The following is a 27,242-nucleotide window of genomic DNA, read 5'->3' as shown; positions in this document are numbered from 1 at the left end:
AGCCTTTAACACGCTTGTAGGAAGTGAGGACTATGTGAGACCTGAAAGACTGACCCTCCTAGGCAAAATCAAGGTTGTGTGTGGAGACTCTGAGGCCATCACACACAAGGGACAATAACTAGCCTATAAGGCAGAGTCAACAGCTCAAAAACACGGGGATGTTGGCAGAGTTAAATTGTGCAGAGCATTATCAGCCATGTTATAAACTTTGAACTAGCTCTACAGTGCAATGGAGAAACACTGAAGCTTAGTAAGCAGGAACATGTCACAATCAGAGAATGCATTCGAAGTCACAGAATAGTGAATGCAGACAAGCAAGCAGTATGGAAGCCAGACAGAAGTCTGAGTGATATATAATAGTTCCTTGGACTAGGATGGTGAGAGAAGATGCAACAGCGGAAAAGTAGAAGGTGACCCTTCTTCACTGTAAAAATGGTTAAAATCTACCCACATTTATTTCTAAGAGCAGTGGGAGGGCACACAAGGGTATGTGGTAAGGACTGCTATGCTCAAAGCCCTGTTTTAGAAATAATCATTCTTCTACTGTAGAACCACAGAGGAGGAGATCAATAACAAATAGCACCTGTGATTTCCTTCTCACCAATAAAATACAGCAAAGGTGATGGGGGCAGGGGAAGATTATGTTACAAGAGACTATAACCACTGTTATGCCAGAGACTCTCTTTCTGACTATGAAGAAGCAAGTTGCCATGCTCTGTACTGCCATATGGGAAGGCCATGCAGCGAGGAGAGAAGGATGGTCACCAGATAGGAAAGAAACTGAGACCCTCAAGGATCTGAACACTGCCAATAACCATGAGACCTTGGAATCAGGATTCTTGCCCAGTCGGGCCTCAGATGAGATCTCAGCTCTGGCTGAAACGTCAAATGCAACTGTATAAGATTCTAAAAGCAGAGGACCTTTGGATCTCCCACATGGATCCTGACTCACAGGATATATGAGATAATAAGTTACCACTGTTAAAAGCCCATTAATTTAGTTTTGAATGTGCTGATTATTAAACAATGCCCGTTGGTCCCACATATGCATGTCACGTGGGCAGTTTCAGTTATAGGCCTAGCAGAAAAGTTAGAAATTAGATGTCAAAAATTCTTTTATGGGTAGGTAGCATCACAGAAACAAAGGGTAAAGATATGGCCTGCAAAAAAAGGTAATAGAATAATTGATTATTTAAACAAATAAACTAGGGGTGCCTGGGTGGCCCAGTGGGCTAGGCCTCTGCCTTCGGCTCATGTCATAATCTCAGGGTCCTGGGATCGAGCCCCACACTGGGCTCTCTGCTCAGCAGGGAGCCTGCTTCCTCCTCTCTCTGCCTGCCTCTCTGCCTGCGTGTGATCTCTGTCTGTCAAATAAATAAATAAAATCTTTTAAAAAAATATTAAAAAAACAGATAAACTAGCTTAATTCTGAAAATAGAACTTAAACCTTAAATATGTAAGAAGGCTCAACTTTAGGTGCACTGATTTCAGAGAATTCAGGAGAATGTTGACTTAGAGGCCAATTAGGATGACTTCCATAACATGGAATTATGCCTCAGAGCTTGGGCCAACTGACACTTGCTACATGCCAATCAGATTATTTTATCCATTCATATGATTTTCCTTCTTAAATCCCATTTTAAAGAAAAAGAATCCAGATTCAGAGAGGTCAATTCCCTTTCCATGGTCATCTAGTGGTTAGGAGAAGATCCACAATTCAAACACCGTCTGGCTTCAAAGCATTTACCTTTGAACATTTCAAGGACGCATTCCATCAGACACAGGGAAGCACATTTTTATATTCTTTATGCACACCTAAGCCTAACCTTGAATCCCACATATCTAAGCAGTCCCCACCCTGCTCAAATTGGCTTCTATGGTATCAGAAGTTCTATAGACCTTAAAGAGCTACGGATACATCTAAAGAATCAGGCAAGTCTTAAAGTTAATCAGGAATATCTTTTCTGTTCAAAGCAAAGCGCCAAGTCTAATGTGTTAGAACGAGGACGTCCCTTCAAAATCTAACATGACTCTTGTCTCTGAGGTGGGGGATAAGGAAGCTTCAAAACGACCTTTTTCACTATTGCAGACAGCACAGCAATAACTCACTTTTATCATGACATCTTGAAATATCTTCTGATCGGGTGTGTTTTACTTGATGGTTATACGGTAAAAGATCCCACCAAATATTTAACACAATCACATACTTTTAAATTCATCCGGGGGCTTGCTCATTGAGTGCAATATTAATGGCTTGTAGACACTGGATTTTTTAGGCCTACGAATGCAGACATGATGCTAAAATGTTTTCCATTTTGTAGGAATGGATATTTCAGCAGAGCGCACAAGTCCTACCAGCACAGACTCTAACCTACTCACATGACTTAACTTCTGAGCAGATGATATCATGTGCCTATTTCTCATTAGGTCCAAAGATCTTAAGAAATGGCTGCAGCTCCTCTGAGTCACAAGCCAACATGAAATTTCAGTGGATACCCTGCCATGCAAATCTCAGGCGAACAAAAAATTCCTGCTAATCTCTCCTGGCATCTCTGGGTCCTCCTCCTCCATGGTTTCTGCTATGAAACTCCTTCCACACACCTTTGGCAAGCCTTCAGAGAAAGCAGGTTACCTTCCGTGCCAAATTATGTGCCCCTAGAAGGCAGGCATGGTTAAGAGAGAACATTTATCGTATATGTCCTTGGCTTGGCATATATCAAAATGTGCACATGCATTTTTGCATGACACGTTGCTCTCCAACATATGAGGAGCATTCCAGCAGGGCACTCTAGGTAGGTATGCAAGGAATCAGCATTAATTAATTTCAAATCCACAGTGACAGATGTACATTCTTGCATTCTCCTTTTATGCTGACGGCATTATCTCAGTTTTATGCTATGCATTTGACAGCTTTCTGATATTTGCAAATATCCCTCTATATACCAAGGAACAAGAAGGCTTAGAAATAAAAGCCTTCGGGTCACCTGGGTGGCTCAGTGGGTTAAAGCCTCTGCCTTCGGCTTGGGTCATGATCCCAGGGTCCTGGGATCAAGCCCCGCATCGGGCTCTCTGCTCAGTGGGAGCCTGCTTCCTCCTCGCTCTCTCTCTGCCTGCCTCTTTTACTTGTGATCTGTCTGTCAAATAAATAAATAAAAATCTTTAAAAAAAAAAAAAAGAATAAAAGCCTTTGGCAAGCAACAATGTCTATACAAAAGCTACTGACTTTAATATATTTACATATAACTCATGTTGTAGCTACCTAATATTAGGTATCTATTTCATTATATCTATCTAGTATTATATTTATCTAGCATTTATCTCTTATTTGTCACGTGATATAGTGGCAAGAATGTTTCCTTATTTTTTTTTAAGATTTTGTTTATTTACTTAGAGAGAGAGTGACAGAGAGAGCATGAGAGGGGAGAGGGTCAGAGGTAGAAGTAGACTCCCTGCTGAGCAGGGAGCCTGATGCAGAACTTGATTTTGGGACTCTAGGATTGTGACCTGAGCCGAAGGCAGTCACTTAACCAACGGAGCCACCCCGGCGCCCCAAGGAAGTTTCCTTTTTAAATGATAATTTATATCAATAAATAAAATTATAATACTTTTCTCTAACATAACATGTTCCATGTAGGTGAATATAATATTTGATACAGGCGAATTTCAAAGGACTAAAGGCGAGCTTGGTGCTCTAATGAAACTACGAGCGATTTGCAACCTAGCCTGCTGACTCCAGAGAGTGAACTCTTACCACTTGGTCTTAATATCTGCACTCACAGTTTGATCGCTGTGACTTCACAGTCTATAAATGAAGGCATTCGATAAACGTTTGTTAAATGTATCTGATGATAACATTAGAGAAAATAGAGAAACGGGTGAATTTAAAAAGGGGGGGGCAGAATGTCCATTCCCCCCACTCCCTTTGGGATAAAGGTAGTTTTAAAGACTTATTTATTTTTATTTTTATTTTTCTTAAGTAATCTCCATACCCAACATGGGGCTCAAAGCCACTACTCCAAGATCAGGAGTCGCATGTTCCACTAAATGCACCAGCCAGGTGCCCCTGGGATAAAGGTAGTTTTACTAAATAAATTCCTTTTGGAAATAAGTGAGATCTGTTTCAGGCACATTAGAGACCTCTTCTGTGTCCTAGGGATGCAGACTAAACCAACCCTGGTCCTGATATGGAAATTCCCCCTTGGCTGCCTTGAGCCGGGTACATAACAAAAGGAGACCCAAAATAACATATCTAATGGTAAAGTTACCTTCTAACACCAGAATAAAAATAGAAAAGAGAAGGGGGAGAGGAATCAACAGGATAAATGAATATAAAAATCAATATATTTACTGGCTCATTCATGTAGCTTATAAATTTGGTAGAACTGGTTTTAAGCCCATATTGAAAGAAAGAAACCAGACACAAAACCAAGTGTATGAGTCCACCTATATAAAGTACAAAAGAGGCAAAATGCTATAATTTTAGAAGTGAGGATACTGGTTGCTCTTATGAGCACAGTGACAGAAAGAAGCCGAAGTATGAATTCTGCAACGGAAGTATTATTCCAATTTTTTAACGGGGGTGCTAATGACATGAATCTGTTCAGCTTGCGAGCATGTGCTCTTATGACATATGCAGTTTACTCTGCGATATTACACCTTAATGCATAATTTAAAAATACGTACCAGGGACAAGAGAAGGTGAGAACATGGAAAGGCCTAATAGGAACAAGAACTGTTGTCCATGCTTATGAGAATTCTGACCTACCGATGCCCTTAGTGCAGAATGAAGCAGGGGAGACAACGCTGGATTCACAGCTCAGGGTCTTACCTTTCTTGCTGGGCGGTCCTACACGGCGCTGCGCAGCATTTCCTGGAGCAGTCAGACACTGCAAGAACGATTCCTAAGATGGATCCTGGCACTTCTCCTTTCATTCAATTTTGACATTGTAACTTGTTACATATACATAAATGTGTGGCGACTGTTTAATATTATTTCATCGTCACCTAATGGTATCAGCAGCCCTAATAATTACACAGGAATAACAATACGAAAAAAAAAAGGATCCTGGGGTGATTAACATTATTCAGATGATTCTGTCAAGGTGAGAAAAAGGACAACAAAGACATACTCGGGAATGAATTTTGTCCTTTGTTTTCAGTCTTGATCATCCTGCGTTTCTTTAATAGTAATTTTCAAAAGAACAAAGCACATAAGACTGTAGGTTATCTTACATCCATTAATAGGATCTGTGAATATAAATGGATGGAAAAGTGACATTGAGCTTGACATCAAGAGTCTTTTATCATACTGAACGGAAACTATTCCCTCTCTCTATTCTCTTTCTTTCCGAGGAAGGACAAGGAGATGCACGATCCTTTTAAAAGCCTGGCAGAAGGAATATCCCATCCCCAATTCTGGTTTAAACGTTCCCAAGAATATAACATTTCAGTTCATTATTTCTACATGGACAGCAGTTGATGCCAAGTAAAGACAAAATTTCTTTTATTATATTATTATATTATTATTTTATGTTATGAAGATTATATTTTTATATTTTATTATATTATGAAGATAAGCACTACATATGACTCACACCATGCCTTCTGCTGAAGAGCCAAGTTCTTTCCAAGGGGAAGACACAAGAGTGATGGGCTATTCTCTAGGTCTATATAATGAAAAAAAACAGCATATCATTTGGGTGGGCATAAATATTTATTACCTCTTGGCACTATTTACATATCCAGGACGAAAAATGCTTCTATATCCTTCCAATTACTTCTTTTCACAGGCTCCGACAGCATGCAAAGGACAATTTTCTACTTCTTAAGAGACATTTGATTTTAAGAAACATTATTATGTCCCTCCCATTTTGGGGGTGTCATGGATGGATGGATGGATGGAGTATCACGGAGGCCAGAGATGGTAACTGTCAAAGGCTCAGTATGTTTCTACAACTAGAGACTAAGGAATCCAATAAGAAGTTTCACAGTCTCTTGCTTTGTTACCAGTTTCATGTACTTCCCTGCACTGTGACGTGTAGCTTTTCCATTTCTCTAAATATACCATGAAAAGATGACATCTGCCTAATGGTTTCACGTATCTCTATGTTGAGTTACTGGGAAAGATAGTACTTCCACACCTTCTCCGTCTTCATGGCAAATACCTGGGGTTGAGACTAATTGAATTAGATCTGATCAAACGTCTACCTATGTTCCAGAATGGAAGCAACCTTATATATAAACTGACTGCTAATTAACCATCCTGTCACTGGGGAGATGGACAGTTAGTTGAGAGTAAATAAAACATGCGTTAGGCATACACTCAGGGTGTTCACTGCCACCTTGACAGAGGTATGGTCTCTAGAGGGGGTTAGTGACTGTAAGATACTCATTTCTATACTCATTCCCTTTTCCGCACAAGTTTTCAAAAGCAGGAACAGGCAGAGTAATGCTGTTAGTGGCAAGCGGGGGAACAGTGCCCGTGAGCACAGTGCTGAAGAACAGAAACAGGGGGGCTCCTTTTGAACAGACGAAGGGAAAGATAAGAAATCCTCTTAGGTAGCATTTCCCAAAGGTCCGACAGCGTTTTAAGATAGTTCCTGCTTATAATGTGATCCCTGGAACTCATTCCAGTCCTTAAGCTCATCTGTGTATTAACTGATTGCTTTCTGTTCTAGCTTGTCTACCATTGTTTTGTCTGATGACCAAAGATGAATATCTTATAGTGTTTTATAGATTATAGATAGGGCTTTGTGGTATTTTGGCAAAACCAATGAAAATTTCTTTCAAAATTAAATATGAGCTTACCATATGATCAAGCAGTCACACTGCTAGATATTTATCCAACTGAATGGAAAACTTACTTCTAAACAAAAACCTGTATCTGAATACTTACAATAGCTTTATTTGTAATCACGCAGAACTGGAAACAATCAAAATATCCTTCAATAAGTAAAGGGGTACAAAAACTACGGCAATCCATACGAGAAAAGCCTACCTCGTGATGAAAAGGAATGGACTCTCAAGCCATGCAAAAACGTGGATGAATCTTAAATGCACATTACTAAAGGAAAGGTCTACAAACCATATTATTCCTTTACATGTTATTTTAGGAAAGACGAAATTTTAGAGTCAATGAACAGATCGGTGACTGCTTGGACTTAAGGAAATGAAGAAGTTTAATAGGTAAAATTCCATGGATATTTTTAAGGTACTAAAGCTATTCTGTATGATACTGTAATAATGAACCCATGGCACAATGTACTTGTTAAAATCATTAAACTTCATAGCACAGTAAGTAAATCTCAATATATGCATTTTTTTTTTTTTTCATTAGGATGTCTGCAGCGTGCCTGGGTGGCTCAGTGGGTTAAAGCCTCTGCCTTCGGCTCAGGTCATGATCTCAGCGTCCTGGGATCGAGCCCCGCATAAGGCTCTCTGCTCGGCAGGGAGCCTGCTTCCTCCTCCCTCTCTGCCTGCCTCTCTGCCTCCTTGTGATCTCTGTCTGTCAAATAAATAAATAAAATCTTTAAAAAAATATTAGGATGTCCACCTTTCCCAGGATAAAATGCAAAACCTTTGACAAAATAATACAACTATACTGTATACATACTTTGAAACTTACTGAGGGTAGTAGGGGGAAAAGGAGCAGACCTAAGTGTGTGTGTGTGTGTGTGTGTGTGTGTGTGTGTATAAGTACACTATAAACACACACACCCTAACACACTAACATACTAATATTCTAATACATAGATTAGTATACTATTAGTACATATACTAAGATACTACTCATGTATATTTGTGCAATATATATGTGTATATATATGTGTTTTAGTGTATAAATTAGTGTATCCACATTTATTTGTCCTCCCTGTATCAGCTGAGAGGGCCTAGAAGCAAAGGCAACCTAGAAGTAACACTCCTCTTGGTTTCTGACACATCAATAAAAGGAACCAGGACTCCTTGGAGAAATAGTTTATTCTAGAATTACAGTGATAATTATATAAGATAAGCCTAGAACACCATGAAGTTCAAGAAAGTAAGAAAGTAAGTAAGTGCTAAAATCCAAACCAAAATACTGATGATGAGGAGGAAGAGGATGAGGTTGGATGGATGGATGGGTGGATGGAAGGATGGGTGGGTGGATGGAAGGGTGGGTGGATGGAAGGATGGGTGGATGGATGGATGGGTGGATGGGTGTATGGATGGATGGATGGATGTCAAAGGAACTCAGGAGACAACTAAAAGGGCTCCCAGTTGACAAAGCTGAAAAATAAGCTGGGCAAGAAAGTAAAACTGTATTGGATTATAAACCAAAGTGTAACATAAATAACCCTTGAATATATATTGATTAAATGAAAGAGAGAAAGAAAAAAGAAAGAAAGAAAGGGGGCACCTGGGTGGTTCAGTGGGTTAAGCCTTTACCTTTGGCTTGGGTCATGATCCCAAGGTCCTGGGATCAAGCCTCACCTCGGGCTCTCTGCTCAGCGGGGAGCCTGCTTCCCCCTTCTCTCTCTGCCTGCCTCTCTATTTGTGATCTCTGTCTGTCAAATAAATAAATAAAATCTTTAAAAAAAAATAAAAAATCTTAAAAAAGAAAGAAAGAAAGAAGACAAATGCCCTATGTATGAAAAATACACATGAGTAGAGTCATTATGTGGTGTGCGGGAGAAAGCATAACTTCCCACTCCTTAAATACATGCTGCACATTGAGACTTCCTTCTCAATGGTACAATGTAGAAAGGAGGGGAAAACAGTAACTTTACAGTAGGCACCCTGATCAAATAATACTTCCGCCAGGTGACTAAGCTTAGCATGAAAAGGAATAAATCCTATTGATAGTAGGCTCTCTTGATACAATGTGAAGAAAACAGCACTTTTACTTCTGCGGTCTTTCTCTCCAAACCCACTCTATCCTTCTCCCACCCCAAATGTAGTTCTTGAACTCAGATGACTCTTGTGGCTTGCAAAGATTCATAATTGCTAGATAATGAGGAGAACCGAAAAACCTGACATGATTATAAAGGGAAGTGTCCTTGGTGTCATGCTCACTGACAAAAAGAAAATGAATAAAAACATCTTAAACAGTGGCACAAATATGGTTATACAGATTTTAACTCTTCAAATCCAGACACAGGGGATGAAAACTTGTTTTCTTGCAACAGGCGACGCCTCTGAAATGATCGGTATATTCTCATCTCGTCTCATATGTAACTGTTTTTTATCTTGTTTTATATCTAATTATATATCAAGTACCCACACACATACACACACACTTTTATCTCTTTTTGCATTCAGTCTACATTATACAAATCTAAATAGCCTTATCCTTTACTTCTTTTAACAGCTCTACCATATTTTATGTATTACTCTATGTGCTGATCTATATATGTAGCTATCTTGCCATATAAATTTTACTGCTTTTATCTCTGTGAAGTTATTGGTAAGGAGAATAGGAAAAAAACAACATATATCTCATAAAAGTGTGATTGCTAATCAGCCAAGGAATAAAGGCCTTTGGGCCTAAAAAAAATCAAATGGTAATTTTTAAAGTCCAGTAAATCCAGGAAGTACTATTACTAAACCCATCGCTGCAAATATCGAAGTTAAATAATATTAATACATGCATAGAGACACTAAGGAATCCCCAGGACCAGCTCCAAGAGGCAAGGTTCTGAGAAGAGCATGCTGACACCAAAAATAGATTGACAGAGGTGTCCTACATTCATTTTCGGCCAAGACTTCAGAATTTCACAAATGCGTGCTTCGGAGCTGTCCTGACATGTAGCTGCTTCATTTCTCTAACAGGCAAATGTGGGCAAAGGCTAAACTCTATAAGCTTTTGCTCTATGGTCCCTTTTAACTCATGATTTCCTATAATGACAATGTAACAAAAAAACTCATCAAACTGTGGGTGTTGATGCTAATTCACAGAGCTCTGGACACAAGCCTGGCTTGAATAACTTATGGAGGATTTGCCCTTTTGCCTCTGGAATCAATAAATATGTTGAGTCCTAAAATATTAATTTTCATATGAGAGCAATGAGACAAGGAAGACAACAGGATCATCAGATTATCTGGGTTAAACCCTACCTTGGTTTCTCAACCCTTGACCTAGAATACAACATTTTTCTGAAGTATTTTAAATTTCCTTATGATAAGTACAGACTTACTGATAGAAGAATATTTCAGTATTTCCAATATGTATCCCCAATGAAGGTTAGCTTCTTTACGCAAAACAGAAACTACACAATCCTCACGTCATCTTAGAGTTTCGGAACCACAGCTGTTATAGGAATTCATATCAGGTAGAGCAGCTGGATTTCTTTTGAGAGTATTCATTTCAATCCCCATGATTTCCCACCCATGTTTTCCTAAAGAATTTCAGTTTTGTTCATCACTCTGAATCAAACAAGACAAAAAAATATAATCAAATCCATCAAGATATATATTTCCACCTTCTTATTCGGCATCTTTTCTTTAAAATAGAGAAATGGTACCATTTTTTTTTTTAATCTCGCCAAGAGAAAGAAAGACATCTATGACCTCTAAATTATAAGAAAGGAGAATGTGAGGTTTAAGACTGTTTTTAGTATGAACATTCTTTGATCTTTGAAGCTTATGTGACAAAAATTGTTTCTTCAATAATATATGAAAATGAGTCTCTATTACTTTGGGATCTTCTTTATAGGTGACTGAAATGAGTGCTGGGCAATGACAAGAATAACAAGTTAATCCATGTAAGCTACAGTCATCATAATTTTTAATTCACTCTTCAGAAATTGCAAATTTGACTGTTTAGCTACCTACTAAACTAACATGTGGCCTTGCATAGAATCAAAAATATCTTCTCATCAGACATACCTTTGTAAAGCTTTTGTAGTGTAAAACTATGTTAGTGCTGCAACATATTTATAAAAAAAATAGTTCCTGGGATCATATAAAAGCATAATTTATCAAATTATGATATATTAATACTTTGAAGACTCGGAAGCACAAAAAGTATTTCATTTTCTTTAATTCAGTGTTTACCAATTGAGTTTGTTTTTTCTTTTCATAAACTTATTTTGAATATAGATTGGAAAATGTTTCCACAGGTCTATTATACCATAAGAAACAATTGAGGTATATAGGAGAATAAAAGTAAGGAGTATTATATGGTATTCTACCTCCATTCCTATCTGTGTGCCAACTGCACAATTTAGTACAAAAGCCATTAAGTGTGGGTAGGTGAGAGGAATCTGTGTAAGGGGAGGGAGATGGAGGGAGAATACAGCAGTAGATAAACATTTGTGTGAGAGAAAAGGGGCTAAGCGACAGAGTAAATGGAAATCCTTTTTTACAGGATGTGAAGGGTGACCCAAATAATAAATATACTGAGGATAAAGAAACTCGGTTTCCTATTGTTTGAGGGGGAAAATATATATATATATATATAAAATGAACCCTCTGGTGTCGCTTTAGATTGAAGGTTAAGAGATGAACTCATGGTTTTCAAAAGATAGATAGCATTTTAGTTTCCTTTGGCTATCATAACAAATTATCACAAATTGGGTTGCTAAAAACAACAAGAATTTATTCTCTCACAGTTCTGGAGTCCAAAATCAAAGTGTTGACTGGCCCACGTTTCTTCTGAAGGATGTTCCCTTTGCCCCTTCCGGTTACTAGTAACTCCTGGCATTACTTAGGGGAGCACACCTCCAGTCTCTGCCTCCATCTAACTCAAGGTCTCCATTTAACTAATTACATCTGCAAAGACCCTAATCTAAAGTCCTGGGCAGACAAAATTTAGCGGGAACACCATTCAACTCTGTAGAGATCATTGTGTGTGTGTGTGTGTGTGTGTGTGTGTGTGTGTGTGTACACGTGCCCCCATTCATTACTTTATTCTGTCCACTGAGAATATTTGGGAGTAGCCACACTTTTGTAGCAATAAATACAACCAATATCCTGAATTTGGCACCATAATACCAGTCTCATTTAGATGGAACCAGGTGTCTCTGTATAGTTAGCAAATTCCATGGGGCACTCAGTCAGCTGAGTATCTGAAGCAGTTGTGGCTCAGGTCATGATCTCAGGGTCCTGAGACTAAGTGCTGTGCCTGAATCCATGCTCAGTGGGGAGCCTGCTTAATCCCACTCCCTCTGCCTCTTCTCTCTGCTCATGCTGTCCTTCAGATAGGTAGCCAGATAGATAGACAGACAGATAGATGAATGAGTGAATGAATGGCAAATTCCAGGGCTGGGTCAGGGAGAGTACAAAAGAAGCCTAGAACATTTTGGCTAGTGATAAGACTATACCCAAAGAATGAAGAGGCATGTCAATAGGGCATAGAATCAGCTTCAAGGGCATGTCATGGCCAAGTCTGGTATAAATGATATTCATAACTATTATCACAGAAATCTAAAAGCCCAAACTAATATAAATAAATATGCAAGCAAATAAATGGGAAGAAAAGCAAGCTTTTCCCTAGAGAAGAATGTCAAGTAATAAATGCAGATGGAATGAGGGAATTAGTATAACCACCATGTGGCAGCTGTCATGGTAATAATTAATTCAGCCAAGAAACCTCAATGAATGCTAAAATTGGGGGGGGGGGTAGTAATTTGATGAAGAATAAGATATTTACCTAGGTGCAAAGTATCTGCTGACAAAGTTGTCATTAGGTACAAAAAGGAGGGAAAAAAAAAACCTTCACAGTGGATGCACACAGTTGTATAACACCTTAATGAAATTATTATCAAAATTATTATCACCAATAATGGAATAAATCAGAATCTTGTTCCACTTGATACAAATCAATGTTATCTGTGATAGCACTACCAAAGATGCATATTCTGGATTTAATCTCAAGGAAACATCAGACAAATCCTAACTAAGGAATTCTATAAATTCTTCTATAACCTCTAAGAATAAAGGTCATAAAAGAAACAATTTAAGAACCATTCCAGATGGAAGCATTCTAGAAACAATGGTAATCCATGTGCAGTCCTGAATTTGATCTTTTTAATGTAAAAAAAAAAAACAAAACAAAACTGGAGACATTTGACCAAAGTCTGTGTTTTCAAGAGCAGTGGTATATTGATATAAGTTTTCTGATCGTGATGGCTGTGGAAAAAAGCATCCATGTGGGAAGGACTTCCCAAGGTTTTCCATGATGATGGTGTATCAAGTCAACAACACAATCTCAAACTGTTCAAGAAAAAATAAATTCCACAGAACTCCATTTACCCCTTTTCTCTAAGAATGAACGTTTGACTTTATTTTTTAAGACCAAGAGATATTCTCTAAGATTAAATGCATTCCAATTCAAAGATAATGAACTTACTTTTTTCTAATATTTTGATACATGTTTTTTATGGAAAGCTCCTTCTCCATTTGCATTCACAACCAGGAAATCTAGAGTCAATCTCAATCACTCTCTTTAGTCTTTATCTTTATTTTATTAAGAGCACCAGTGTTCACCACATGGCTCCTAATTAATTTTATTGTTATTTGAATTTCTATGTGATATATTGTTGTTACACTTTTCAAATGCTTAGGTGCCTATCTTGAAAATTGTGTCATACTTTACAAACTTTTCCTTTCCAAATGCCATCTTAGTTTTCGATTTAATTTGCAAAGTATGTTAACCTCAAGTGCTCTTCCACCTTGGAAAAATATTAACTATTATAAATATGCAGCAGAAGCACAGTACTCGTATAACCAAAATTCTCTAGAGATATTATCGAAGATTAGTACAGCATACTGGTTAAACCCATGAGAGGTAGAGCCAGATGTCTGGATTTAAATCCCAGCTCCTCCACTTAATATCTGGATTTGGATTAGCTATTATTTTCCCCATATTTCTGATTAAAAATAATGAGATATAAGGAAGTTAATATCAGTACCAATGTTACAGGGTTGTCACGGATATTAAAAGCATTTAACACAGCTTCTGGCATATAGCACCCTTTCAATATACTTTGATTATCATTAGAAAAGCCCTGAGTCTCAGAGAAAACTAAAAATACCTCCAGTTACCTGTTAAGTAACTGTGTACTCTACAACATAGTAATGCCTACCACCTTAAGCGCTATATGGCTTCTCATTCTTTCACACTTGCCTTTGCTAATATGCCCTTTTGAATAAAACAGGGTTCATTCCAACATGCACACTTTTTGAAATATAAAGGTAAGGCTTGCTGAGAAATTTTTCATTGACTCAGCCATTCATATCAGTTTACTGAATCTTACTAGTAGAAGTAATTCACAAATGGATGGCTATAAAGAAACTAATACATGTTGGTCACTAACTCTATGCTCTGCCAAGTACTTCAAATATAATCACTGAATTTTTCCAAACGTATTTACTTAGGGAGAGATCACTGTGCACACCATACAGATAAAGTAAGACTTATATGGATTATGCCACTTACACAAATAGAAGGCAAATCTGCAGCCAAATAACCTGAGATTCTGTTTTCAACTCAATAAAAGTTTACTTTATCTGAACACAGGTGTAGGCATATGGCCAGGGTTAAACACCCCTCACTCCAATACACAACGGATTAAAAATATCTATTTTGTCTGGAACTCAGTACACGTAGGCAAATGTGCATTAAAAAACCAACTTCATGTGGGATTCACAGTTAAAATCAGAGAAGCTGGGGCACCTGGGTGACTCAGTGGGTTAAAGCCTCTGCCTTAGTCTTGGGTCATGATCCCGGGGTCCTGGGATCGAGCCCCGCTTTGGGCTCTCTGCTCAGCGGGGAACTCTCCTCCCTCTCTCTCTCTCTGCCTGCCTCTCTGCCTACTTGTGATCTCTATCTGTCAAATAAATAAATAAAATCTTCATAAAAAAAAATCAGAGAAGCTCACATGCCACTCTTTATGTGGTATTGCTATAAAAGTGAATTCTCATCAAGTTCTGAAATTCACAGTAGAATGTAAAAGAGCTGTGTCTCCAGACTCCAAGTAAGATATTTCTAAAATAATTTGGCTGCCATTTGGGCAAATATATATGTGTGTTTTGTCTTGACAGCTTGTCAACTGGCAGACAGTTCTTGAACATCACATTCATTTCAATTTAATATTGGTAAAATTTCTCAATTAGAATTTTTATTTTTCACTTTCTGCACAATGAAATCCCTAGTCCTTGCTGGCATTCCTCAGGGCATACAGGTGCAAGTGCTGGCATTTCTGCAGTAGCAAAGGAAGAAAAATGAAAGAACTAAGGAGGGGAGGGAACAGACAGGCTGAGAGAGAACAGTGGTAATGGGGAAAGAAAGGAGATAGTAGCTGACCTTCCTCCTGATATTCACCTTCATGAGAAATGAAGGGAATAATTCACAGTTGACAATAAAATAGTGCAGCTGCCTCTGCTTCCTTTAACCAGAGAGGCTGGAGTCAAACAGAAACCAGGCACCCGATGCATAAAATCAATACAAGAGGAAAGGTCCAAAGGTAACGTGGGAAATAGGTTAATAAAAATAATTTTAAAAACCACAACAACAGCCAATTTTGAACACTTAGTTACTTTCTGGCATACCTTTCCTTGTAAGCTCTTACACAATGAAAGCAAGATGGAAATTATTATCTTTGCATTGTTGCTCGGGAAAATAAGCAACAATTTAACCTCCCTGAACTTCAAAGTCAACCAGATAATAAGGGATGGAACCAGGATTCAAAACTCCATCTATCTAACTTTAAAAACCACACTTTCAAGTGTAGCACAAACCACAGCTTTTTGGAAGAGATGTCACGAGTTACACATTTTTTTTTTAAATAACTGTGTATGTTAGAATAGATTATTTCCTTTGCTCTCTACTTTCTTATCAAGAAAAATCTTTTAAATAGAGGGAAAATGCATATATATTTACAGGTAAATACTTATACACAGCATTAGCTAATACTACCTTTAATATCCTTTTCTTGGCTGAACGATCTTGAAGTCTGCGAAAGTTTTCGGGTTTTTCTTTTTTAAACATATTTATCAGGTATATGATTCATATCACATAGAAATGGAAGTGTCTGACACATTTACAATAAAGATATAGATGTGGCCATTATGATGTAGAAATCACAATGAAGAGATGAAATCAACAGTTCACTGTTTACAGACAATTAAGATAAAGTGTTCTGTTTGCATTGTAGGTATCAATAGTCCTTTAAAACATCTTAGTCTCATCTGGATTTAAAAAAAAAAAAAAAGTTGAATTAGGGAAATTCTGTTCCCTAGATGAGTTCATCAAAGAAAAAAGGAAGAGGGGGGGGAAAAAAAAGTTTCTGTTTGTGTGTCTCAGTTCCTGTTTGCCTGTCAGACTCTCAAGGGAGTATAAACATGGAGATGTTTTTGTTCATTTGTGGGTTTCTTCTGCTGGTGATGGTGATGGCAGAAAGTTTACTGCCTGCTCCAAAGCCATAGAAGTTTCCCTATGAAAAAGTGTCATTTCAACCAGCTGTAGAAGAGCAACTGGATTTTGATTAAAAACAAAAAAACAAAAACAAACAAACAAACAAACAAACAAAAATCTGGAATTCCTTGCAGAAGAGATAGGCCAAGTGGATGGAGTCTTGGCAGGAGAAATACATGGGTAAGATAGGAAGACCTGAAATCGGTTCTCATTCGCTGCTGCAATGGGTTTATTTACCAAAGTTATACTGCAGGTTAAAAGAAAAGAAATCAAATAAAGCCAGCCTATTGACCTAATTCTGGCCTTCAACTTATACGTCTACTTGTATTTTTTATTTGTCTCATCATTTCCCCTGCTTCTAATTTACTAGACTTTGCCACACAACATGTATCCTTGTAGGATGTCTTAAATGCCCTTTGAAACAAAGTAGGGCACATATTACATACCTGAGAATGACTTTTGTGTTCTTATACTCTGAATTTTGGATCTTGCCTCTTCTTGTCAGAGGAGGAAGAGCTCTAAAACCTCTCCTCTTTATACAAGTGTGGGAACTGGGGTTTTCCTAAACCAAAGCCAGGGGTTGAGGATAGATAAGCATATCCACGAAAGGAAAACAGAAACGAAGAAAATGGTGTTTTGATATAAACACTGCTCTGTAAAATAAAATGTGTATTTCACTGCCTCAGCAGAAGTAAGAGTGAGACATCCGAGGCTGCAGTGTTCTTACAAAAAGTTCACTTAACAAAAGTGTCTGGCAACTGTGATTTCCTAATTCACTCTTGACTTGACCCACCAGCTCAATCCATACCCGGCGACTACAGATCTAGACCGTTTTCTATTTCTCTATGTGCTGCATCTGCATGTGAATATACACAAGCAAATAATTAAACATCAAGCAAATATCAATAGGATTAGTCTGGCATGTTGGAACAAATCTTGATAAATCCATCTCAGTAACAATACTCAAACTCCAAGTCAATGAGAGGAATACAAATTCAGCCCACTGAGGTACTGTCGTTGTAAGGAGAGATATTTTAATAAAACTGCTTCCTCAGTTCCTATTACTCAGGGACTAAAGCTATTGAGCTGTGGAACTTAGGCCAAAGAAGGGGATTTGGAAATGCAAATGAGAGATAAGACGGTGATAAATGTCTTTTATACCAGCCCTGACGCCAGCAGCTATTCTAAAGACGACTCTTAATAGTTCAGTGAAATTGGAAGCATACTTACCCAAAATGGACATCTCTGGCACTGTAGCATGATAGGGTCCATTAAGAAACTCTGGCGCATTGTCGTTGATGTCTTGAACTTTAATGATAAATTCAGAAGGAGGCTCCAGAGGCTTGTTCGTCTCCCAGTCCACTGCCTGAGCTGTTAAAGTATACTCAGCCTTTTCTTCCCGATCAAGTCTTTTTACAGCATGGATATCTCCTGTTATATCATTTATTTGAAATATTGTCCCAGCTCCATCGCCCGATAAGATATACTTGATTTTTTTGCTCCCAGGATCCAGGTCTGTGTGCAGCTAAAATGAAAAGTGACACCGGTGAGTGTGTTGCGGTGGGGCAACTTGCAAAGTTACTTTTTAACCAGCTCCTGTTTGACTATCAAGTTGGTTCTTTATACATTCATCTTAACTTCATCAATTTTTACTAACAGTAGTTGTGCACAGAATTTATAAACTGTATGCGTATCAATCAAAACAAAATATAATGAAATTTATATATATCATAACAATTTTTAAAAAGTACTCGGAACTGTTTGGTATAAATTGATATGCATTTAGAATGATAAAAAGATCAAGAGGAAAACACAAAAATGTATGTATTTTTTTCCACTTATTAAACATTTATTTAGTGCTCGCTTCGGCAGCACATATACTAAAATTCATTTATTAAACATTTATTCAAAGTTCTTCTTATCTACCTTAAACGGATCACACTCTCTGTGCGCCAAGAACTATGGGATTTGCTTCTTATATAATTCTCTTAATTTTTCCAAAAGTTGATGAGTTAAAATATTTCACATGAAACATGAGAAAAGCAAGGTTTGACAAGGTACATAATAACCCTTCCAAGGTTTGTATTTGACGGAGTCAAGCACAATAGACCCAGAATTCAACATAGATCTACCTATTACATTTATAAAAACAAAAATAATTCAATCTGATGCATATTAAGATCTTACATTCTCCAGGACTTTTTTTTTTTTCCTTGATCTGTATAATTCTTCTGGGCCAGGAACATTATTCCCATTTTACAGAGAAGAGCACTGAGGCCAGAACAAGAGACCCATGTGGACAATCAAAACTTCACAAGAGAAATACACGTTCATCTCAGGGCAAGGTGTGACCAGCTCAACTCCAACCCCTGATCTTTACTGCTTCCCAGCTTGCTGACCTTTGTTCCACATTTTTCCTTAAGTTCTCTTTCCAACTCATCTCTTAACTCGGCAAAAGACCTTATGGGCATAACATCCCACGATGGAAACCAAAACTATCACTCAAGCGATAAGAACTGCCTGGAGGAGGTTTCCGGGGATAGAGACCACCCAGCCCAGGATGAACTAACCCCTGATGCACTCCTGCGCAGGTGAACCATGGAGTGACCCACGGAGTGACTGACAGTTACCTTTACCTGACTGTAATAGCAAAATCTCCTCCCCAGGAGGAACATGAGCCTCATCTATGTAACATACATGTATAGATAGGTACACACGTTTCTGTAAGGCACATGCGCGCAACCTAAGGTCCGCCTCTATATCCAATGACAAGACTCCCTTTTCTAAAAATTCATCCTAACCCTAAATACAAGGAACCCATTCACCCTTGCTCAAGAAGTCACAGCTTTGGTTACTCCCTGTAGCATCCACAATAAAGTTCACTTGGGCAACAACATCACCTGGTGTAATTTTTATCTGTGACTCACCAAGGGTCAAACTCATGTTAGTTCAGTTACAAGGGCAACAAAAATGTACTCAACACCTGCTCTACCTGAAACATTTCGGTAGGTACTAAGGAAAAAAGAATCTCTGCTTTTAAAATTTTCAGTTTGACTCTTAAGAGGAAGACAGGAATGTCCTGACACATGTTACATCTTCCTTATACTCTGTTGACTCCTGTTAAAAAACTAAAATAAAACAAAAATATATATACTTTAGTTTTCACTTTTAAAAGAAAAATTCATTGAACTGTAGTTGTAAAGTGGTGCTTAATGCACATATTTTCAGTATGTATGTGTGTGTGTGCGCACACGCGTCCAGTTACTGCACCGTAAGATTTCAGATTTCAAATACTTGTTCCTTTAAAAAAATAAAAAAATAAAAAAAATCCTGTGTGGTAAGAAACTCCTAGAAACTCAAAAGACATTGTGTTCTCTTGGGATCACTTTTATTCAGAACAGGCTCTATTGCTTTCTTCACCAATTTAAATTGTATTTAGCGCTTCAATAAATGAAAAGAAAAGAATATTAAAAAAAAGACATAAAATAGCAACAAAGAACCCAAATGCATCTAGATCTTCTACTTAACTTTTGAATATTTTAAAAAGTTAAAGCATATGATTACATCAAATATTTATTGAATCTCCAAATGTATCCCTATCATTTATTGTATTAAATTTATTAACAAGAGCAAATATTGAAATGCCACTTTATCTTAATGAATGTGGGATTATAATTCATTAATATGATATTAATCCTAATTTATGATCATTTTAATTTATGTGCATTTTAACATTTCCATTAGCATTTTTATTAAAAAAAGAAAATTTGAATAATACATCCTTCATAGAGGTTTCCATCCACATGCAAGGCAATCCTGAGACACAGAGGTATTGGGATGCATCACTCTTTTTTTTTTTTTTAATATTTTTTAAAATTTATTTGGCAGAGAGAGAAAGATCACAAGTAGGCAGAGAGACAGGCAGAGAGAGAGGGGGAAGCAGGCTCCCTGCTGAGCAGAGAGCCCAACATGGGGCTCGATCCCAGGACCCTGAGATCATGACCTGAGCCGAAGGCAGAGGTTTTAACCCACTGAGCCACCCAGGCATCCCAGGATGCCGAACTCTTGTACATAGCATTTTTGCTATGACAACTCAAGTCATTCAAATTGGTGTAATCATTTGTGTTGGAACTTATCTGTGCCACTTTTTTCTTTACATTTATCAATAGCCTCTCATTAGTAAATTGCATATAGTCTTAATTCCAGTTTTTATGGTCCCTTGGGTTTAAGATACTGGGGGAGAAGAAGGGGAAAGCGTGGGTTTCTGAAGGAGTAAAACAAAGCTAATATTTAGGTCCTAAATGTATGAAATGGGAGAGATAAATGCATTTATTTGAGCTTCAGTTACTTTGCCCATAATATAGGGATAAAACATCTACTCTGCAAATTTGATTTTGGAATCTGAGATAATCTCTTCGAGAAATGGAGAAAAAGGAGTGGACAAAGTAAGGGTACAGTAACTAAAACTAATTTTATATCACATTCAACCATTTGCAACTCTCTGAAAACACGGCTAGAAGCCTAGTTGCAACTCAAGTGAAAGTAAGTTCCCAAGACTCTATCCTGAAAAAAATGGGAAAAGTTAAAAGCAAAACAAACAAACAAAAAACCTTTTGTAAACACTGCTCCCTCTTTCTTCAGGAAATTCATTTTTAGCAAATCTCAGTCAAATCCAGATCCTGGCTGACAGTATTCCTGAAACACAGGAAACTGTGTTTCTCTATTTATTTGGTCCATCCCGTTGTTCATCCTATGCTTTTAGCGCACGCGCATGCACACACACACACCCACCCACACACATATTCTGGCACATGGTTATTCAAGTAACCAACTTGACATTACAAATAAAAGATTTGTGGGTATGCAAGACTAGTAATTTGCAGGCAGCAAAAGCTCCTAAGACTCTATGTCTGGACTTCTCTCAAAAGAACTCGAGGTTCTCGAAGACAAGCTGTTATCTTTGTTGTTCGTCACGTAAGTCTGTCAGAACCTGCTCACTTCTATGCAGCCTCGCTGTTCCTATCCATTTATCCACCCCAAGACCCTCTTTGTGAGATTATGGTGCAAAAGATATCCCCAAATTTTCACATTTTGTGCATCATCGGAAGTGTAAGGACTTCTCGCAAGGGCTAGAGCAGGTAGGATAAGGGACACCTACAAATCCTGCAGGTAGGATAAGGGACACCTACAAATCCTCTTTGAGAGGTACGACTTATTAGCCACGTCGTGGTACCGAAAGATCTCACTCATTCATTTACTAAATATGAACAGAGAATGTTTACAAACAACACATACATGGTTACCGCTCTCAAAGACCCATAGGTTAGTGGGAGAGAAACACAAACAGAAAATTTAAGGTAAGTAGATTTACTGCTACTAATTATTATTGTCTGATAAACATTTTACATGTATAAATGCAATGTTATTCTCACAGGAAAACTAGATAGCATTTCTCCATTTCAGCAAGGAAACGACTGTGATTCAGAGATTTTTAGGAACTTTTCCACAGAATGCACTATCAGCAAGTGGCAATCTTCACAGCATAAGCTTTAGAGTAAATTTCCTAGATTCAAATGCACGCTCTAAAGGCTAGGATATGAGGGCTATGAAAGCACACAGAAATTTAACTTAACTCATAACATGGAGTGTGGAGGGACAGAAAAGGCCTCCCCAAAGAAGTGATGATTAAAACTTCCGATCTCCAAGAAGGAGGAGATGCATGCCAGCCACAGGTAATAATAAAGATCCAGAGAAAAGACAGAGCATACTGTTAGAGAAAGCAAAGATGATTTAATATGGCTAGAGCACTGAGTTAAGGAGTGAAAATGTGGCAAAAAATAAGAATAAAAGGCAAGGCAAGGGCCAGATTACGCAGAGTTTTGAAAACAAATGGAGTTTAGATTTGACTATAAAAATAACAAGAGTCCATAGACACAAGGTTTTGGTAAAGAGCCTGACATTATCATAATTTTGTTTTAGTCACATTACAGAGGTTGGTGTGTGCCTGTAAGCAAAGGTCTTGCAGTCAACAGAGGGAGAAGATGTCAGAGAGAAAACTTAGACACCAATTAACAAAGCTTAATTTTTGATTCTCGAGTTCAGCCTGACACCCAAAACCTGTCACTTCTACAGCCAGACAAAACTCTAATTCCTCTGGTCATGACAGGCCGGCTGCAGAAGCAGAGAGTGTCAGGTGTGCAAAGAGTAATCCCAATCTTGTACATGAAGTCTTAAATTTCAGGGATCATAATAGAACAGCTACATACTTGAGATGAATTGTGAGTATCAGTATAATTACACCCTCACCATCTTCCATATATTTGCATAATACCCCTCAATTAAAATGAGTTTAGACTACAAAAGTCAAGGGAAGAAGAAGCATTTGCATTTGCATTTTCCTTTGTATTTCCACTGCCTAGTAAGGTGTCTGTCATACTGTCGGAAACTCAGAAAGTTTTTGTGGAGTAAAGTCAATGTGAAAGAAAAGGGGAAAATAACATTTTCTCATGCGATGTTCAAAACAATGATTGAAAAGGAGAGAGAAAGGAATTTAGAACGATTAGGTCCAGTGATCTAAAATCAAATCTACTCTAAATCCAAAGCCCTGGAATATGTATTCCCCTTTCGCACCCAACATAAGAACTAAGACATGGTAGATGGGCATGTGGATGGAAGGATGAGTGGATGGATGGGTAGCGGATCAGTAATAGATGGATAATAGATAACAATTATCTGATAGTCAGAACTCACTGTTCTTAGAACAAGAGCCCCCACTCCATCCCACCCCAGTCTTCAATTGTCAACCACATCTCTTCGGCAGCTGTCAAAAAAATAGTTCAGTTTACTTTTCAACCTTCTCACACAGGACCCCTCAGAACACTGAAGTACTCTTGGGACAAGAGAGTCTAGAGAAGATGAATTCTTCTCTTAGTGCCTATTTGAATGCCAGAGGATGATTTAATTACCATTCTGCCACCTTTTTCTCTAGAGTGAGTGATGACAGATGAATCAAGAGAACTACAGGGGAAATTACTTCTTCATCACTTCCTCATCAACTGAAAATCAGTTAGCTCTGGCATCAGAGCTTCATTTGAAATTCTACTCTATCCAGAACGACATCATGGAAGGGTGTCTCATTTTCCTATCTTGCTCTTGAGAAATATCCAAGTTGCTAGCTAAGAAAGCATCGTCATCATTCAGAACCTGAAGAGGTTAACAGGGATCAATGAAGCATAAAACTGTCACTTACTGATCCCTGTTTTTCATGAATCTGCTCACCTCTGGAGGAGATAGCAAGCTTAGCACTCTTGAATCAAATTACATCTTAGCACTGTCTTCTCTGTATCTACTACCATGCCTGTCAGGGAGAAACTGTGCTATGGGCAGACTGATAATCTCATCCTAGTCACAACCATTCAGTATCAAAGATGGCATTAGGGACTTTGACACAATATAAGTTTTTGGCCTAAGTCTCCAAGATAATAAGAATGCAGAACTTGAATTGAAATCAGAAACATATTTAGGCTGCTAGGAGCTTGAAAGGACAGGTAAAGAGAATGAGCAATAGGGCATAAAGGTTCTTTTCATATCTCCAAACTGCTCCCCACCAAGAAGGAGCAGGGATTAAAGTTAGGTAATAAGCAGAAGAGCACCCCAACATTTCCTAAGATGAAGTCGGCAAACACTCTTGTGATCACACACTCTGAGGAAACAAGCTTTCAGTGAAATAATAGTTCTCAAAGTAATTCTCAATATAAACCAAGTTACCCTTAAGCATGTCTTAAGAGGTAAAAAGGCTAAAGAAGAGATAGTCCCTGATTAAAATAACAAAACACAGCATCCTGTGTTCTTCACAAAACATTATTTTCCTACAGCACTAGCACAGCCAAAGATATACCATCAATATCTCAGACATGTGTTCTTTGCATTTTCTGTCAGTTGCTGGTGTGAGTATTGAACAGCTTGAACTGGCCATGGGAACTGGTGTCTAGAGAAACAGAAAATTGAAAGCCAGTCCAAGTGAACTCCTTTCTTTGGCTGTAGAGACCTAAAAATATAGTCAGAAAAAGAAATGCATTTCCTGAACTACTCATTTGAATTGAGACTCTAGATAGATAGATCATTTCCACACAGGAAGGACGTCTACATATAATATTCAACATAGTACCCAGCAACAAAGCATCACACCTGACACATAGTAAATGCTCACTAAAGTCTAATTTCGGGGGTGGGAGGGGTCCTACACAAGACCTATCTTAACATCCTGCCCTTTGGCAATGACTTTACATGGATAAGGGGCTCATGTGACTTTCTCAAGCACATATAATTGACAGTGATAGATCAGATGTAACTCAGTAAATCAGATTCTAGAACATACACATTTTAGCATAATTCCAGAGAGACCATCAGGAGCACATAAGTAGTTAGGTGGGTACCTTCCATTTTCCTAGCAGAGAAGGAGACAGAATGGAAAAGCTTCTCCAGTTTATTCCTGAATGAAAATATTGAATGTACACATTTAGCAGCCATGTGCAAGAAACCATACAAGACAGGCACAGTTTATGAACTAATTCACATCCTATAAAAGTTTGAAGTGTAATAGACATAGACCCAGAAAGGCAGAATGCTCAACTAAAGAGGAATACAAAAGGAGAACACTAATAGGAGGCTGGCAGGCTTTTTGCCAAGAGACTTCCCAAGCCAACATTCATGACCTTGGCAAAATTTCCATCTTCAGTCTAGACTTTACAGGTTTGGAAACATGAGGTGTCAGTGCCACAGTAAATCCATATCTCTTTGTCAAACCGTAATAAAGAAAGTTCCCATTTTTTAAAGCAATGTGCTGATGATAAATAGTATTTGAAATATTTAAGCTATCATGTTGAGTAAAATTTGCCTTTATATAAAAACCCACACATAGTAGGAGTCAAATCATCCTTACCGATAGTATTCAGAGAAAGGAGAATTAGATGGATTAATTTTGTAATGATATCATATAAAAGCTATCTTATTAACTTAGCTCATCTTCCAAAATGGTCTTAAAAATGCTCTAAGAACACTGAACATCTACATTCTGATTTTCTCTTTCCCTTTAAGTACTGAGTTGGGGTCTCCAACATTTAAGTAATCACAGGAAAAAACAAAACAAAACATTGGACTCCTCTTTTCCCTTCTGTTAGATACATTTTTTTTTCTTATGTATGCTGATAACGGCCTGGTGAATATATTAAATCTTTTAGGCTTGGAAGTCAGTATGTTTCTGTAAGGCAACTAAAGATTTGTAGAGTAGTAGTTCAGATTACAGAGTCTAGAATAATGGGCTGATGAGGAACAGAGTTAGATTAGGAAAAACTATACGATACCCAGAATTTACTTAACATCCCTAAAACTCAGTTCTCTTATTTGTAAAAGATTTTAATAATAGTTTTAATACCCTACCTTTAGGGGTTTTGTAATGACTAAAATGTGACAAAATTAATGCTGATACAGGCATGATATCTTTAAGGAATTAAAATATCAAAATAAAAATGCATATAAGGTCGATTCTTGTGAAGATGGTATTTTAGAATTACAATGATAGGTATTGCCTATTGTATTCCTGGTCAGAATTCAACAGACAACATCGATTTATAATAAAAATAAGAATGCTATCTCTTGGGGTGCCTGAGTGGCTCAGTGGGTTAAAGCCTCTGCCTTCAGCTCAGGTCATGATCTCAGGGTCCTGGGATCGAGCCCCAGCCGAGAGCCTGCTTCCCTTCCTCTCTCTCCGCCTCTCTGCCTACTTCTGATCTCTGTGGGCCAAATAAATAAATAAGTCTTAAAAAAAAAAAAAAAAAAAAAGAATGCTATCTCTTGAGTTAAATACAATGAGATCTGGGACGAAACTCATCCATTGGGCAAGGCACTCGAAAATCACGTTTTTTATACTTATTCACCCATTAAATAAGCAATGATAGTCGATATATCTGTAAGGTTTTTTTTCCAACTTTATTGAGGTATAATCAACAAATAAAATTTTAAGATTTTTTTTTTATTACCCGATAACTGTAAGCCTAGAATTAGGGGGACAGCAGTCACTAGGCATTGGATCATTGAATAAATGCTAGTGTGAGCCAGAGTGTAGGTGAATAGTCATAGCGGATCAATTACCAAAACTAGATTTAGGTGCACAGATGAACGAGTGGATGGATGGATGAACTGGTTGATAAGATAATCACGGAAAGGAGGATGAGTAGCTAGATGGTTTTATTGGAGAATTCATGGATAAAGGAAATAATAGAATAAAAGGTAGGCTGAGTAAGAGTCTAAGCCATCTTCTATGTAGATTCCAACACACATTAAATACCATGCATCAATGGATGAATGAACAGATGGACATGTTGCTGAATGGGTGGTCTAGAAGGACCACAGAGTTTCTCACTAAAAGATTGATTTTGGAAAAGCATAATAAATTATCCTGTCTCAGAGCACTATTCCCCATCTTACACTAAACAAGACGTAGTCCTCAGAAGTTCAACTACAAACGCTGAGAGATTCTCATGTGACAATCGTTGGTACATACTTAATTTTCAACAATTAACAAATCACTCCACAAATGTTCTGAAAAAAAAATCTATCTTAATTAGAAAGATCGATGAGGGCAATTGGGTGGCTCAGTTAGATAAGCATCTGACCCTTGATTTCAGTTCAGGTCAACATCTCGGGGTTGTGAGATAGAGGGAGCCCTGAGTTGGGCTCTTCACTGAGCTTGGAGCCTGCTTGAGATTCTCTCTCTCCCTCTACCTTTCCCCAGCTCATGTTCTCTCTCTCAAAAAAAAAAAAAAAAAAAAAAAAAAAAAAAAAAAAAAAA

At 37.8% G+C, this 27,242-nt stretch overlaps 1 protein-coding gene across 1 annotated transcript in view; it reads right to left on the bottom strand.

Moving 5' to 3' along the window:
- The window catches only part of CDH8 (cadherin 8), a 371,685-nt gene that overhangs the window by 226,985 nt on the left and 117,458 nt on the right, over nucleotides 1-27,242 (bottom strand). The window contains exon 3 of the mRNA XM_032854312.1: nucleotides 17,624-17,918. Coding sequence (XP_032710203.1) covers nucleotides 17,624-17,918 — 295 coding nt within the window. The remainder of the gene's footprint in view (nucleotides 1-17,623; nucleotides 17,919-27,242) is intronic.

The sequence above is a fragment of the Lontra canadensis genome, unplaced genomic scaffold (assembly GCF_010015895.1).
Source record: "Lontra canadensis isolate GAN:19392208 unplaced genomic scaffold, GSC_riverotter_1.0 scaffold8, whole genome shotgun sequence".
NCBI classification, from domain to species: domain Eukaryota; kingdom Metazoa; phylum Chordata; class Mammalia; order Carnivora; family Mustelidae; genus Lontra; species Lontra canadensis.
Note: the sequence above shows the minus strand (reverse complement) of the source record. Positions and strands in the feature narration are given on the sequence as shown.